General features: G+C 39.6%; 1 protein-coding gene across 1 annotated transcript; it reads left to right on the top strand.

Moving 5' to 3' along the window:
* The first annotated feature begins 1,319 nt into the window (after positions 1–1,319).
* On the top strand, positions 1,320–14,038 carry LOC138770035 (zinc finger protein 271-like). The gene is made up of 2 exons (XM_069948900.1): positions 1,320–1,399; positions 9,808–14,038. The coding sequence occupies exon 2, from the start codon at positions 9,833–9,835 to the stop codon at positions 11,894–11,896; it is 2,064 nt and encodes a 687-aa protein (XP_069805001.1). The 5' UTR covers positions 1,320–1,399; positions 9,808–9,832; the 3' UTR covers positions 11,897–14,038.
* The last annotated feature ends 401 nt before the right edge of the window (positions 14,039–14,439 follow it).

Here is a 14,439-nt window from a genome sequence, read left to right as displayed (position 1 = left end):
TTCCACACTCATCTCTTTACCCTCATCCTATTACACTATTCATCTCTTGTGCTCACTTCTCTCACTAGCATCCTCCCTCCAGTCATGGTTCTGTACACACTCCACTTGTCCTTCTTCCCTCATGTTTTCCTATTTCTAACACTGTGCTCTTTAGTATTATTATTTGCAGGTCTTGCTTGCTGTGTCTCTCATGTACTCACTGCAGAACTGTTCTGGCACGTTTGTTTTTGGTGTAACCCATTGAATTTTTTTTGCACTTTGCACTGAGCGCCATACTGCACTTGCTAATGATGTGTTTTTATGTACATTGTGCGTCTTTTTGTATCATTGTACTGTGTGCATTTGTGTATATTATGTGTGCATAATGTGTGTGTATGTGTGTATTATGTGTGTATGTGTATATTATGTGTGTATATGTGTATATTATGTGTGTATGTGTGTATTATGTGTGTATGTGTATATTATGTGTGTATATGTGTATATTATGTGTGTATGTGTATATTATGTGTGTATGTGTGTGTATTATGTGTATATTATGTGTGTATGTGTGTATATGTGTGTATATGTGTATATTATGTGTGTATATTATGTGTGTTTATGTGTATATTGTGTGTATTATGTGTGTATATTATGTGTGTATATGTGTATATTATGTGTGTATATTATGTGTGTATCTGTGTATATTATGTGTGTATATGTATGTGCATATTATGTGTGTATGTGTATATTATGTGTGTATTATGTGTATATTATGTGTGTATATGTGTATATTATTTGTGTATATGTGTATATTATGTGTATATGTGTATATTATGTGTGTATATGTGTGTATTTGTGTATATTATGTGTATATTATGTGTGTATATGTGTATATTATTTGTGTATATGTGTATATTATGTGTATATGTGTGTATATATATGTATATTATGTGTGTATTTGTGTATATTATGTGTATATTATGTGTGTATTTGTGTATATCATGTGTGTATATGTGTATATTATGTGTGTATTTGTGTATATCATGTGTGTATAGGTATCCTCCTTGTACAGCTGTCTCGTTTGGCCAATACATTTGCTAATAATGGTCACAATGGGATAATGGGATGTCCAGCGCAGAAAGAGTTAACTGGATAGTTCTCCGGGCTCCTGGGGGCGTGTCCGCATTCCTCAGACATCACCAGGGCACGCCCTGCTCCTGTCACATGACCGTCTTAGAGCCGGCTCCTTTGTTAGTATATTAGACGTCAGGGGGTGGGATTGTGTATCCATGTGACTGCAGGGGGGATTAGTTCTCGGTTCAGCGCATGTGCAGTAGACACTTCCGCCCGCCAGGCTTATCTACTACCCGGGAGATTCATGCCACCAGCAAACTGTGTGTTAACCCCTACATCTGTATCTGTGGGTATTTACCTCTATCTCTCTTATCTTATACAGGTGTCATGTTATAATGTATGCAGGATGGAAACTTACTGTGTGCCATCAATCAGAGTCTGGGTTGCATCCATTATGCATGGTGTAAGGTTTAGTTTTCTGATATATCATGGGTTGTGCATTGCTGGCATTGTTCTATCTGACATATCTGTAGTTATGGTGGATATAGTATATACTCGTGGGATGTGCTCGGCATCTATACGCTCATATCATTGTGTCTAACTTGGGGATATGCCAAACATACTGTTGATCTAACTTGTATCCACAACCGCTCCATGCTTATCTGTTCATGGGTTATAACTTATTATCATGTACGCTCACTAAGCCTGGGACGTGACAAATACATTGCAGGTCTATGTTGTAACGGTTATGCATGGTGTAATATTTAGATTAGGTTGTGTGTTGCTGATATTATAATGGCCGGAGAATCCTGACATACCTGCAAGTACTGAGCATGGTGGGTTTATTATATACTTACAGGGATATGCTAGGCGTGCACGCTTACATTACTATGCTCATATTGCTGTGTTCAACTTTGGGTTAGGGCAGACATACATTAGACTTATAGTCACAACCAATCCATTGTGAGATATATTTGTTATGCACGCTCGCTCACATGTCCGGGACGTAATAAACACATTGCAAGTCTATTTTGCGACCGTTATGCATAGTATAATGTTTACATTTTGACGTATTAGGTTGTGCATTGCTTGCATTGTTATAATGGCAGGAGGATCATGACATAGCGGCTACTAAGCATAGTGGATATATTATATACTTGTGGGATGTGCTCAGTGTGCACGCTTACATCACCATGCATGCTCATATTAATCTGTAAGAGTCCATTTACACAGATTATCTGACAGATTATCTGCCAAAGATTTGAAGCCAAAGCCAGGAATGGTTTTGAAAAGAGGAGAAATCTCAGGCTTTCCGTTATGACCTGATCTCTGTTTATAGTCTGTTTCTGGCTTTGGCTTCAAATCTTTGGCAGATAATCTGTCTGTGTAAATGGAACCTTATGGTGCGTTTACACAGACAGATTTATCTGACAGATCTTTGAAGCCAAAACCAGGAACAGACTATGAACAAAGATCAGGTCATAAAAGAAAGACTGGGATCTATCCTCTTTTCAAATCCATTCCTGGCTTTGGCTTTCAAAATCTGTCAGATAAATCTTTCTGTGTAAACGCACCCTTACTCTTTGTTATGCCAAACATAATTTAGACCCCAGGTGTTAAACTGTTACCCTCCAGCTGTTGCAGTACTGTGATTCCCATCATGCCTGGAGAGCCAAAGCATTAGCTTTAGATGGCCATGCATGATGGGAAATGACATTTTGTAAAAGCTGGATGGCCACAAGATTGACACTCCTGCTTTAGACCTATATATATTAGTTACTAGATAAATAGATTGTGCCCAATGATTTGGGGAAGGGGGTAATCAACAACTAATAAACACATAGGGAGCTCCCCCAACTTGTATTCCCCAATCATATAAAACCTAACTTTTAATATCTCCTAAAACCAGGATGAATGAGTGCTAATGAAATCATATAATACGTGAGCTAAAAACAGTCTGCTCTACCATAAGAGTATAACATGTACTATCGGATCAATATCATTTATATATCTTCTCTATAGAATAGGAGCAAGACTGCATGTGTGTGTGGCTTTAACTGCAGTCTTGCTCCTATTCTATAGAGAAGATATATAAATGATATTGATCCGATAGTACATGTTATACTCTTATGGTAGAGCAGACTGTTTTTAGCTCACGTATTATATGATTTCATTAGCACTCATTCATCCTGGTTTTAGGAGATATTAAAAGTTAGGTTTTATCTGATTGGGGGAGTCCCCTGTGGGCTTATGGCCCTATGTGTTTATTATATATATTTGTTATGCACACTCACATTATCATGCACGCTCATTAAGCCTGGGACATGAAAAATACATTGCCTACTTATGTGATGCATGGTGTTTATAGGTTTGTATTACATGCGCTGGGTCACACTGTTTTAGCCTATGGCTAATTTGTTATCTGACTGCCTAAATGTCATTTGTACCAATGCAGGGGTAAAGTGTGTGTCTCTTTATTGTAACATGGCAATGGCAGGGTTAAAGGCAGGGTGGATAAAAATCAATGATTTTTTTAAAAAAATCAAAAAAATCGGATTTTTTTGATTTAAATCGGATTTTTTTGATTTAAATCGGATTTTTTTCAATAAACTGCTTTTTGAGGAAAATATTTTACCATCCAAAGGTTCTTCCATCATGAGATAAAGCTGAGTTGTTTAACTCAGTAGAATAAAGGCTGTATATGTTCTCAAATGTTACAACATGAACAGAGTTGAGAAAAAGACCTTAATCCTATTGTTCTACAAACCTATGAATACAGAATCATCCCCTTCAGTACCAAGTCCAAGAAGTTAGACAATATGTTTCTGATTGTTTGGACTATTTTCTTTTTTTTTTTTTTTTTTGTTTAGCCAAATTAGTTAACATGGATGTTTGTTTAAGCAAATAACGTATGCTGTAATGTTGTTATTGTTTCAGTTGAATAAATCCATTTAAATTGTTATTAAGTTCAGGATTATTTTTCTCCTTCCTAAGTACAACAGAACAGTGGTGTCCAAATATGAATGATTAACCCATTAAACTGGGGAGAAAAAAGTAATATAAAAAGTGATTCTAAAAATCTTCATCTACTTGCATGTTAAAGTAGCAAGAACTAGTTTAGGTAGAAACTTTGATTTAAATCACTGATTTAAATCAAGCCTTCCGGACTAGTGATTTAAATCGTGATTTAAATCAGTTTGATTTAAAACAAATCCACCCTGGTTAAAGGGGTTATCAAGTGCTACAAAAACATGGCCACTTTTCCCTGTTGTCTTCAGTTCAGGTGCCGTTTGCAATTAAAGGGGTTATCCAGCTCTACAAAAACATGGCCACTTTCCCCTTACTGTTGTCTCCAGTTTGGGTGTGGTTTTAAAACTCAGTTCCATTGAAGTAAATGGAGCTTAATTGCAAACCACACCTGAACTGGAGACAACAGTAGGGGGGAAAAGTGTCCATGTTTTTGTAGCGCTGGATAACCCCTTTTAAGCTCCATTTACTTCAATGGAACGGAGTTTCAAAACCCCACCCAAGCTGGAGACAACAGTAGGGGGAAAGTGGCCATGTTTTTGTAGCGCTGGATAACCCCTTTAATGGAGGCATGTGTGATGCTGCTAGACACATGGGCAGCGGCAGCCAATGGGAATGTAGAAGGAGTGGCTTCTTAGAATCTCACTAGCTTCTGGAACTCCCCCATGTGGAGAGGTATATGCTCACACATGTGCAGTAGGGTTCAGGCATACTGTGGCAGCCATCTTGAGCTAACTTACAATGTCTCCTACATGTCTCTAAAGGCACAGTCCTGTATATTTGTATATCTTTTCTTGTTTCTTATTGGATATGGTTTACCTTTTAGTCCCTATCATACTTCTGTTACCCCTGAGGAAGTCTCTTCACAGAGATGAAACACGTAGTGTCCAGTGGTCTGCTAGCATCACTTGTCAATTGGTGACACATTCCAGTCTCTCCTCCATATCACATTACTGCACTTTGTGTTAGTATTGTTGATTCTTTTGTTGCACTAACACATTACACTTTATCACTGTCTTTGTTTACATGGTATATACCTTTTGTATACCGAGATGATTGTTACATTATTGCTTATTGAGCTAGGGGCTCACATACTTGGTCCCTGGTGGTAATGTTTGATTTTAGTGTTTTTAATTCTTGGGTAGGGGTATGTATGTTTGTCTTTATTAAAGCTTCTTTCTAGATATGTGGTTGTTGTGCCATTTTTTTTCTCTAGAATTACCATGTTTTATTTATTATGTTTGGGATGTGCATCCAGAATAATTAGATATTGCACAGCCCTTTTTTGCTATTTCTTATACTAGACACGTTACAAACGTTAACCCCGGAAGTAGCCATTACATGTGAAATGTACATTGAGTATGGCTGGGGTTCTTTTTCATTCCATAGATTTTTGTGCACTTGCAATTATTTTGGTGTCCAGCTATTAGCCGCAACGTTGTTATACTCTACTATACTTTTTTTTTTTTTTTTATAACCCCTAGGCGACCTAGGACGTACTGGTACGTCCTGGAAGTCTGTCCCCAGACGACCGGTACGTCCTGAGCTATGAAGCACGCTCCGGAGCGGAGCTTCTTAGCAGGTGGGGGCCGGCTGCAATGAGCAGCCGGCACTTCACCGTTAATGACACGCTGCAGACACGCTGACATCAACTCCTTAAACGCCGCGGCGTGTAAGTGACAGGGGGAGTCCCCTGTCACTTACCAATCGGGACCCCCGCAGTGTGACGATCGTTAAAACGGACCGCCGGAGGTCTCTCACCTGCCTCCGTGCGGTTCGATCGGCGCTCTGGTCACTGAGCCTGCACAGGCAGGCTCAATCAGCAGAGCGCCGATAACACTGATGAATGCTATGCCTATGGCATAGCAATGATCAGTGTAAAAATCTAAGTTGTGTATGTACAAGTCCCCCAAAGGGACTTAAAATGTTTAAAAAAAAAATCACTAACACACTACCCTAAAACCCCTCCCCCAATAAAAGTTTAAATCGCCTCCCTTTCCCATTATATAAATAAAACGTATAAAAATAAATAAACATATAATATACCGTAGCGTGCGTAATTGTCCGATCTATTAAAATATAACAAGCGTCATTGTGAACGGCGTACACAAAAAGAGGGGGGAAAAAAGTGCGCGGATTAATGATTTTATGTTAACTTATCAAAACGTCCGATCTTCACAAATATGGTATTAATAAAAACTAGAGATCATGGTGGAAAAAATGACGCCCCATACAGCCCCGTAGGTGAAAAACTAAAACTGTTATAAGCGTCACAATAGTCCCATTTTATTATTATTTATTTGCCAAAAAAAAGGATTTCATTAATATATAACATTAGAGAATCTGTGTAAACCTGCATATGGTTGTGTTCGGACTGACCTATAGAATAATAGTATCATGTCGCTTTTACCATATAGTGTATTACGTAGACACAGGAACCCCCCAAACGTTACCATATTGCATTCTTTTTTACGATTTCACCTATTTATATCTTCATAAATAATAAATGAAAGAAGCCATTACACAGTACAACTATTCCTGTAACAAACAAGCCATTACATGGCCCTGTAGATAGAAAACTGAGAGTGCTGGAGCTCTTAGAAGGGGAGGAGGGAAAAACGAAAGCACAAAGATCAAAATTTGCGCGGTCCACTGGGTCATTTTGGGCCTGGTCCTCAAAGGGTTAATTGTCCTAAATAAATTTCTATGAGTATTTTCTATAGGGTGGTTTTGGTTGCATGTGCGCAATTTGATGTAGGACTTCAATGTGTTAGGGCCATTTAGGAGTTATTACATTTCAGTTTAAATTCAAAAGCAGTAAAAAGTAATATCTAAGTTTATGCATCATTGTAATTGTAGTGATCTGCGGGATATAGGTAACATATCAGTTTTGCCAGACTCAGTAGCTAAAGAATTAAATATAGAGAACAGCAGAGAGAAAAAAGTAGAGTCTGTTTATTTTATCTGACTTTTATTATGATCCCCATCTGGTGTTAACTTCAAAGCACTGTGGGGCAGCATCTTGGAGTGGGGGCATTTGAAATGGTTGGGGCAAGAAGACTGGTCAGGGTGAAGGAAAAGCTGAACACAGAATAGTACAGAGAGATTCTTAATGAAAATCAGATTTTTAGTGCTCAGGATATCAAACTAGGCTGAAGGTTCACCTTCCAACGAGACAATGACCCTAACACAGAGCCAGGACAACACAGGAGATGCCTAGGGACAGCTTTGTGAATGTGCTTGAGTGGCCCAATATCATCTCTGGAGAGGCCTGAAAATGGCTGTAAGCAGACAGTCCCCATGCATCTCACAGAGAGAATCTGCAGAAAAGAATACCAGAAAATCCACAAATTCAGGTATGCAAACCTTGTAGCATCATACCCAAAACTGTAATCGTTGCCTCCCCATTCACCTTCAATAACTGATGGTTGAACTATTGTTCATCTGTCTGTTACCTCTCCCAACTACCTCCTGTCCTCCTCATATACAGGAACGTGCAAGCGGATGGTGCGCCTGACAAAAGTATAAGGTGTATGGGGACCTTTAAGACTGTATTACAAGGCTCAAAAATCATGCAGCCGTCCGTGCTGCCTCTCGCTTTAATCAGCTGTCAGTCGCGCAGCTGGCAAGAGGTTATCTTTTAACATGCTGAAAGACAGCAATCGACCAATGAGTGAGTGTTTACTTGGTAATTTGCCAATCGCTCTCTATTACATGGGCAGATAATCTCTCCCTGTAATAAGACCTTTAGGTGCTTCATTACTCAGATCTGAGTCTTTTGTCGATTCAATATTTTATATTTTAAGACATTCCCCCTGTAATGAAATAAAAAAATGTAAGGCCTTCTTACACGTAGCGATAATCGCTGTGTGTAATAAAAGGCAACGATCATCCGACATGCACAATGTACATTTGCGGATTTAATTGGACAATTCTATCTGTACAGTGTGAGCTTTGAAAGGACTACCCCCATAAAATACTATTTAGGCTGTGTTCACATATTGCAGTTTCATTTCAGTACTGCCGCGGCCTTGCATAAGTACAGTGAACACATTACAGTACGGCAACTTGTAGCTCCAATCCTGAATAGGTTAATGATTGGGCCATTATTCAATTTATTACAGTTTAGATCAAAGCACATTCAGATAAGTTGTGTTTTCTTAGGCAGTGTCTCCACATATGCATTCTGAACACGGTTTCTATACACCGCGGCTGCATTGGGTTCAGAACATCATAAACAGAGCAAGGAGAGTACACTATCAAGTAAATAGCAGCGCTGTAGTTAGCTTTTTTTTTTTTTTTTTTTTTTTTTTAATTAGAGAATCTTATAAAAACAGAAATAAGTATGTTGTATGAATCTGCTCATGCACCTAATGCTTCTTTTGCAGAAGTGTGTCCAATGAAGGTCTCACACTCAGCTTTATGGTTCCTTTGCATGTACCGTATCACAGCGGATTACTCTGTGCTGTTATCCACGGCCTACTTAACTCAGCATCTGCCGGGCCATCAAGCGAATACATTACCTGTCTGCTCTTGCTTGCTTCTCCGGCTCCTGGGTAACTTCCGTCCTGCTCAGTCAATCAGTGACTCCGGCGGGACAGCGCACTGAACGGAACATCAATGACCCAGGAGCTGGAGAAGCAGGCGGGAGTGTGGGCAGGTAATGTATTCGAGTGAAGTAGGCAGTGGCTACATTCTCGCAGAAGAATGAAAATCCACTGTGTGAATGTAAAGCCCATAGGCCGTAACAGTACACAGTATCGCAGCGGATTTCACTACAGAACTTGCAATGTCAAATCCGCTGTCATACAGTATGCGTGAAGGCAACCTTAGTAGGTTTTTGGGAGCCTAAGCCAGTCTCATGTACAGTCAGTGTCAAGCTTCTGGCGTTTAGCTTTTGTTTGTGGGACATTGGTTCTTCTCGTTTCCTAGATCTAGAGGAGTTGTATCACATGCTGGGCAGCAGCACCAGTAAGCAGTAGAACATCAGAGCTGCTCCGTGTGTGTGTGAAGACTGAATAATTCCAGCACTACCTTAGGAGCAGCCATTAACTTGCTTTGAAAGTGAAGTTGTAAAATTTTGTAAGTTTCCTGTAATTAATGTCGTACAGAAAGACAACGCAGTTTACACCAATAAGATGTTGGTGTAAAGCTGACATAGTTTGTGTGTGTGCACTCTATTCAAATCGTAAGGTGTTAATAATTTGTGCCAATTACCTAAATGGACACTCATATCATTCTTTCAATGGTGTTTAATGGTAATATGAAGTCTGGTAATGCTAGCTCACATTTTTAGTTGTTCTTGCGGATAACATCCCGTGGATTTCACAGCTCGCTCCCACTGGACTCTCCGCCCATCCCGTAGACTCCATTCTATGCTCAGGCGGATTCTACCATCCACACAAAGAATTGACATGCCAATTCTTTGGGCAGATAGCGGAATCCGCCTGAGCATAGAATGGAGTTTATGGGATGGGCGGAGAGTCACGCGGGAGTGAGCTGTGGAATCCGCGGCATGCTATCGGCAATAATTGTGTAGTGTGCACATACCCTTGTGAAACATTTGCCTGGGTTAAATTATCAACCTATTGAAAAGACCCCTAAGTACTAGTGACACTTGCTTTTGGTTAATTTTTGGTAGATAACGCACTCTAGTGTGCATGGTAGTGGTTTTCACTGACTAAAAAACTAGACTTTAAATATTTTGTTTGTTACCTTTTCTTGTAGATTAAAAGGCCTGAAAAACTGGAGCATGACAAAAAATCCCCCACCTGTTCCGCTTGTATTGTTCAGCGCCAGAGAGAAAGAAGACGTTGATGAAAGGTTGAAATTTGAGAATACTGAATGTTGTGGAAAGGAACTGCCAGAGATACCTAACCCCAACATGATGATGAGTACAGCCGTGCAAAGCCTTCATGATGGGATGGCAATGAAGTTGGGAGACTTTCACAAGTCAGAAGCCCCACATCGAACAACAAGCACTGTCAAAACGGAGCTCGACGATATTGAAAGTTGCCAGGAAGGACCTAGAAAGGAAATCAAATGTGGTGTCTGTTCTGAAAAATTTGAATATATGTCCGAGATGTTGTTTCATGAACATATACATATTGGCAATAATTGTTTAGAATGCCAGATCTGTGGACATCCATTTCAGAATAGTATTAACTTAAAAGACCACTATAATGTACACACAAATGAACGACCTTATAAATGTGAATTATGTGCCAAAGCCTTCACCCAGTCTTCCTCTTTATTAATCCATAAACGTACTCACGTCATAGAAAAAACCTATATTTGCGATATATGTGGAAAGGTATTTAAAGATGCTTCGAATTTTATTAAACACAAACACCTTCATAGTCAGCCAGAAGATCTAACAAATCAAGAGCAGGTAAGCGGTGTATTACTGCCCGAAAAGCCATATGCATGTTCCTATTGTGAAAAAGCTTTTAAGCGTACGTCAGACTTGAAAGACCACGAGCGAGTTCACACTGGAGAACGGCCATACCGCTGCAGAATATGCGACAAGTGTTTCACTCAGTCTTCGGTCTTGACAGGACATATGAGAATTCATACCGGGGAGAAGCCATTTCATTGTAATGTTTGTGGTAAGACTTTTAACAATTCTTCGAATTTCAAAAAGCATCAGCGTACACATTCGGTACAAGATATTATTGCGAAAGTGAAAACGGATGAAATCTTTCATTCAAAACAGCCGCTTCGAATTAAAAATGGCATGAGCTATCCGAATGGCGTGTGTGCGTTTTTAAACCGAAAAGATCTAGGTAAAATGGTGCTAAACGATGACGATATTAAATTTGTATCTGAAAAGAAAACGCCTGAGAAAAGTAACGAGAAATTAATTATGAATGAAGTCACCCCTTCCATAACGACAAGTAGCTTTAAAGCGAGACAACCCTTTAACTTGACTGACATTAAGGCAATACAAATGGTGCACTTTCAGAATGAAGTAGACCTGGTTTCAGAATACTCCATCTTAAACGGTGAAACTGTATTTCACACAAACGCAGAGGGAAGCATTAAACCAAAGTTTTCTAGGTCCCCCACATTTGAATGTAGCAATACTGCGTCATCTGAAGCTGAAAATGTCAACTATTACACTAAAGAAGCACAAGACATATATGTGGAAATATCTGATACTACTGATGATGAATGTGATGATGATGATGGTGTGGTTGGTCTTGCCAGATGTTCATTTCAATACCCGATAAAAGATCCTAAGCCTAAAGTTGAGATGGATGAGAAAGAGATCCAGTCTCCAAATGAGAATACACTACTTGCTGAGGAGTTAATTCAGGGTGACAATGAAAATATCGAGAGTGATTTACCCCTCAGTGTTTCAGATGGGGCAGACCAAGAAGACCTGATCCTAGAAAGAAGTATGGAGCATTGGGACTCTAACATAAATAACTTTGACCAAGATGGGTGTCAATTTTTCGAAATGGAATCTAAACCCTACATTTGTTTTGTGTGCTCCAAACGGTTTAAAAGGGCTACAGACTTAAAAGAGCATTTGAGGGTTCACACGGGGGAAAGGCCTTTTGTCTGTCAAGTTTGTGGCAAAGGATTCACTCAGTCGTCCGCTCTGTCTAGTCACCAACGCATCCATACCGGTGAAAAGCCTTTTCAGTGTGACGTGTGTTACAAAAGATTTAATAATTCTTCCAACTTTTCTAAACATAAGAGAGTGCACACCGGAGAGCGGCCACATAATTGTCCACTTTGCGGAAAGAGCTTTCAGGAGAAACGTAGAGTGAAGAGGCATTTGAGAGCTGTCCACCATATCTTGGAGTGAGACCTTCACTGTACATGCTGATATACAGTAATGTGTTACTTAGAAATGTTGTACTATGGACTGTTTATAGTAATTAGCAATTTTCTGAATTGTAGCTTTAAACTTACACTAAAATGTGTATTTGACAAAAAGTCTAGCTCAGATATCAATTATTTTTAAAATAAACATGACCGTTTTTCTGTAGACTTTTTACAGCAAACAGTAGTAGTGTCCCCTAGTATTGGTTTGCCATTCCCTCGGAGAATGTTACTAAATTTTAGGTTTTATTAGAACTAGAGAAATTAGCATAAGTATATGCATGCATATAGACCAAATGTATTTTGTCAAATTCATCAAAATTATAGCAGGTAGATGTCATTTAAAAAGCTAATTTTACCCATAAAGCTAAAAGAATATATTATACCTCTAACTAACAAAGTTATTGCTTCTAGCAATTTGCTAATTTTTATTTTTTTCAATATACTTTTTTTTTTTTTTTTTAATAAAACACATAAAAGTCCCCTTCACTAAGTATGCATGTATCTCAAGTCACAAGCCTTAATCCTAAGGTGGCACTGCTAATAAAACGGATAAAAATAAAACAGAACAGGGGGGATATATAAATGATTTCACCGGTAAACACTACTTTTTTTTTTTTTTTTTTTTTTGCAAAATACAAGAAAAGTTGCAAATTTGTGAGAAGATTAACAACAATCGAACACTAAAGCCTACGCAAACCATTTCTATAGAACCTCCCACACCCCAAATTTACATATCTATCATTTCCCTCTAACAAAAGAGAAGGCTGTATACTGTAAAAAGAACAATTGTCTTGTTTTTTTGCACACCTTTTTTTTTTTTTTTTGTCTTTTTGTATAATGTCTGTTACAAAGTACCATATAAAATGTTTTGTTGTTTAACCTCAGAAAAGGCATTCTATTGTAAAACCTGTCTAACATTCACCCTGTTAACCTATTCATAAGTTATCCTATATGTCTGTATACAGAGCCTGAATTTGGAGAAGCAGCCAAAGTTTGCTTGTTTTACTCAATGTCACAATGGTCCTTTGCCAGGATTAGGTTGCCATAAACCGTTTGGTTAATGTTGAAGGGCTCATTAATATCTGAGCTAGGAATACTTTTGCTTGGCTATAGTAAACCTAAAGCTGGGACAATACGGCAAATTGTGGCCATGCTGCTACGTTGCAACTAATTTGGATGATTGCGGTCACATTGCCATGCACCACTTACCATGAAAATGATTGCAGAAATCCAAACCTGCCAAATTTCAGCAAGAAAAAGATCTCAATATCATGCAGCTAATATCAAATCTAATGTCACACATGTAATCTGGTAGTCCTAGCCTTAAAGGGAATCTATAAACTGCAATTCACAATTTAGGCTATGTTTACACTGCGTAAGAGACCGGCCATTCCGTGACCCCAGCCGTGTCACGGAACGGCCGGTCTCTGGCCGGATCATCTTGGCCGGTACTTTATCGGCCGGATGAACTTTCGGCCGCGGTGCTCTGATGCGCCCGCATCAGAGCTTCCCATAGCACACAGTGAAGCAAGCGGCCGGAGCCGCTCGCTTCACTGTGTGAACTGACAGAGCTTTCTGCGGCTAGAATTCACTGAATTCCGGCCGCAGAAAACTGACTTGTCAGTTGTTTGCGGCGGCGTATGGGATCCTGGCCGGAGCGTATACGATGTGTGTACGCTCCGGCCGGGATTCCATTGAAAACAAGGCTATGTTCCACCCTCAAAACTACGGCCGTAGTTCTGCGGCAAGAACTACGGCCGTAGTTTTTCGTAGTGTGAACATAGCCTCAATCTGCAGACACTTCTTAGATCAAGAAGACACATGTTATATCTCATTTATCCATCTGTGCTTCCAGAATATAGAAAAATTCAATAGAACAAAGAGGCTTTCCTGAGCTCATGAAGTGCAGCAAAATGCCTCCTTGAGGTATGTTCCCTCTGCCGAATATGCGGTGTAAATTCATGTTCTGCCTATCCCATAGACTCGATGATATTCTTAAACGAAATCCGCTGTTCACCCAAAGAAATGACATGTCAATTGTGTATTTCGTTTGAGAATATCATTGAGTCTACGGGACAGGCGGAACTTCAAGCGAAGTCCGCTGTGTGGCCTCCGCTTGCAGTTCTGTAGTGGGAACATACCCTAAGGGCCCTTTTACACGGAGTGATAATTGGCCAATTATCTCACCATGTAATAGAGACAACGATTAGCCAATGAAATGGCTGATTGTTGGTTTAGGTTTGGACCTAAAATCGTTGGGTGGTGACCGCGCATCACTACATGCAATAACGATGCACGTCCCACAGCTGACTATTGTTCAAACACCTAATACTTTACCTCTCCATGCTCCAGGTCTTCTCTCCTGTGCTTTGCAGCTTCATGGTCCCAGCGGCAGCAGTGTCTGAGCAGCCTGTCAGTTGACAGGCCACTCAGACGCTGCTGCCACTGGGACCAGGAAGCTGCAGAGTACAGGAGAGAAGACTGGGAGCGTGAAGAGGTAAAGTATCAGGTGTTTGGGCAAGG

Source organism: Dendropsophus ebraccatus, chromosome 12 (genome assembly GCF_027789765.1).
Source record: "Dendropsophus ebraccatus isolate aDenEbr1 chromosome 12, aDenEbr1.pat, whole genome shotgun sequence".
In the NCBI taxonomy this organism is placed as follows: domain Eukaryota; kingdom Metazoa; phylum Chordata; class Amphibia; order Anura; family Hylidae; genus Dendropsophus; species Dendropsophus ebraccatus.
This window is presented reverse-complemented; position numbering and strand designations above follow the sequence as displayed.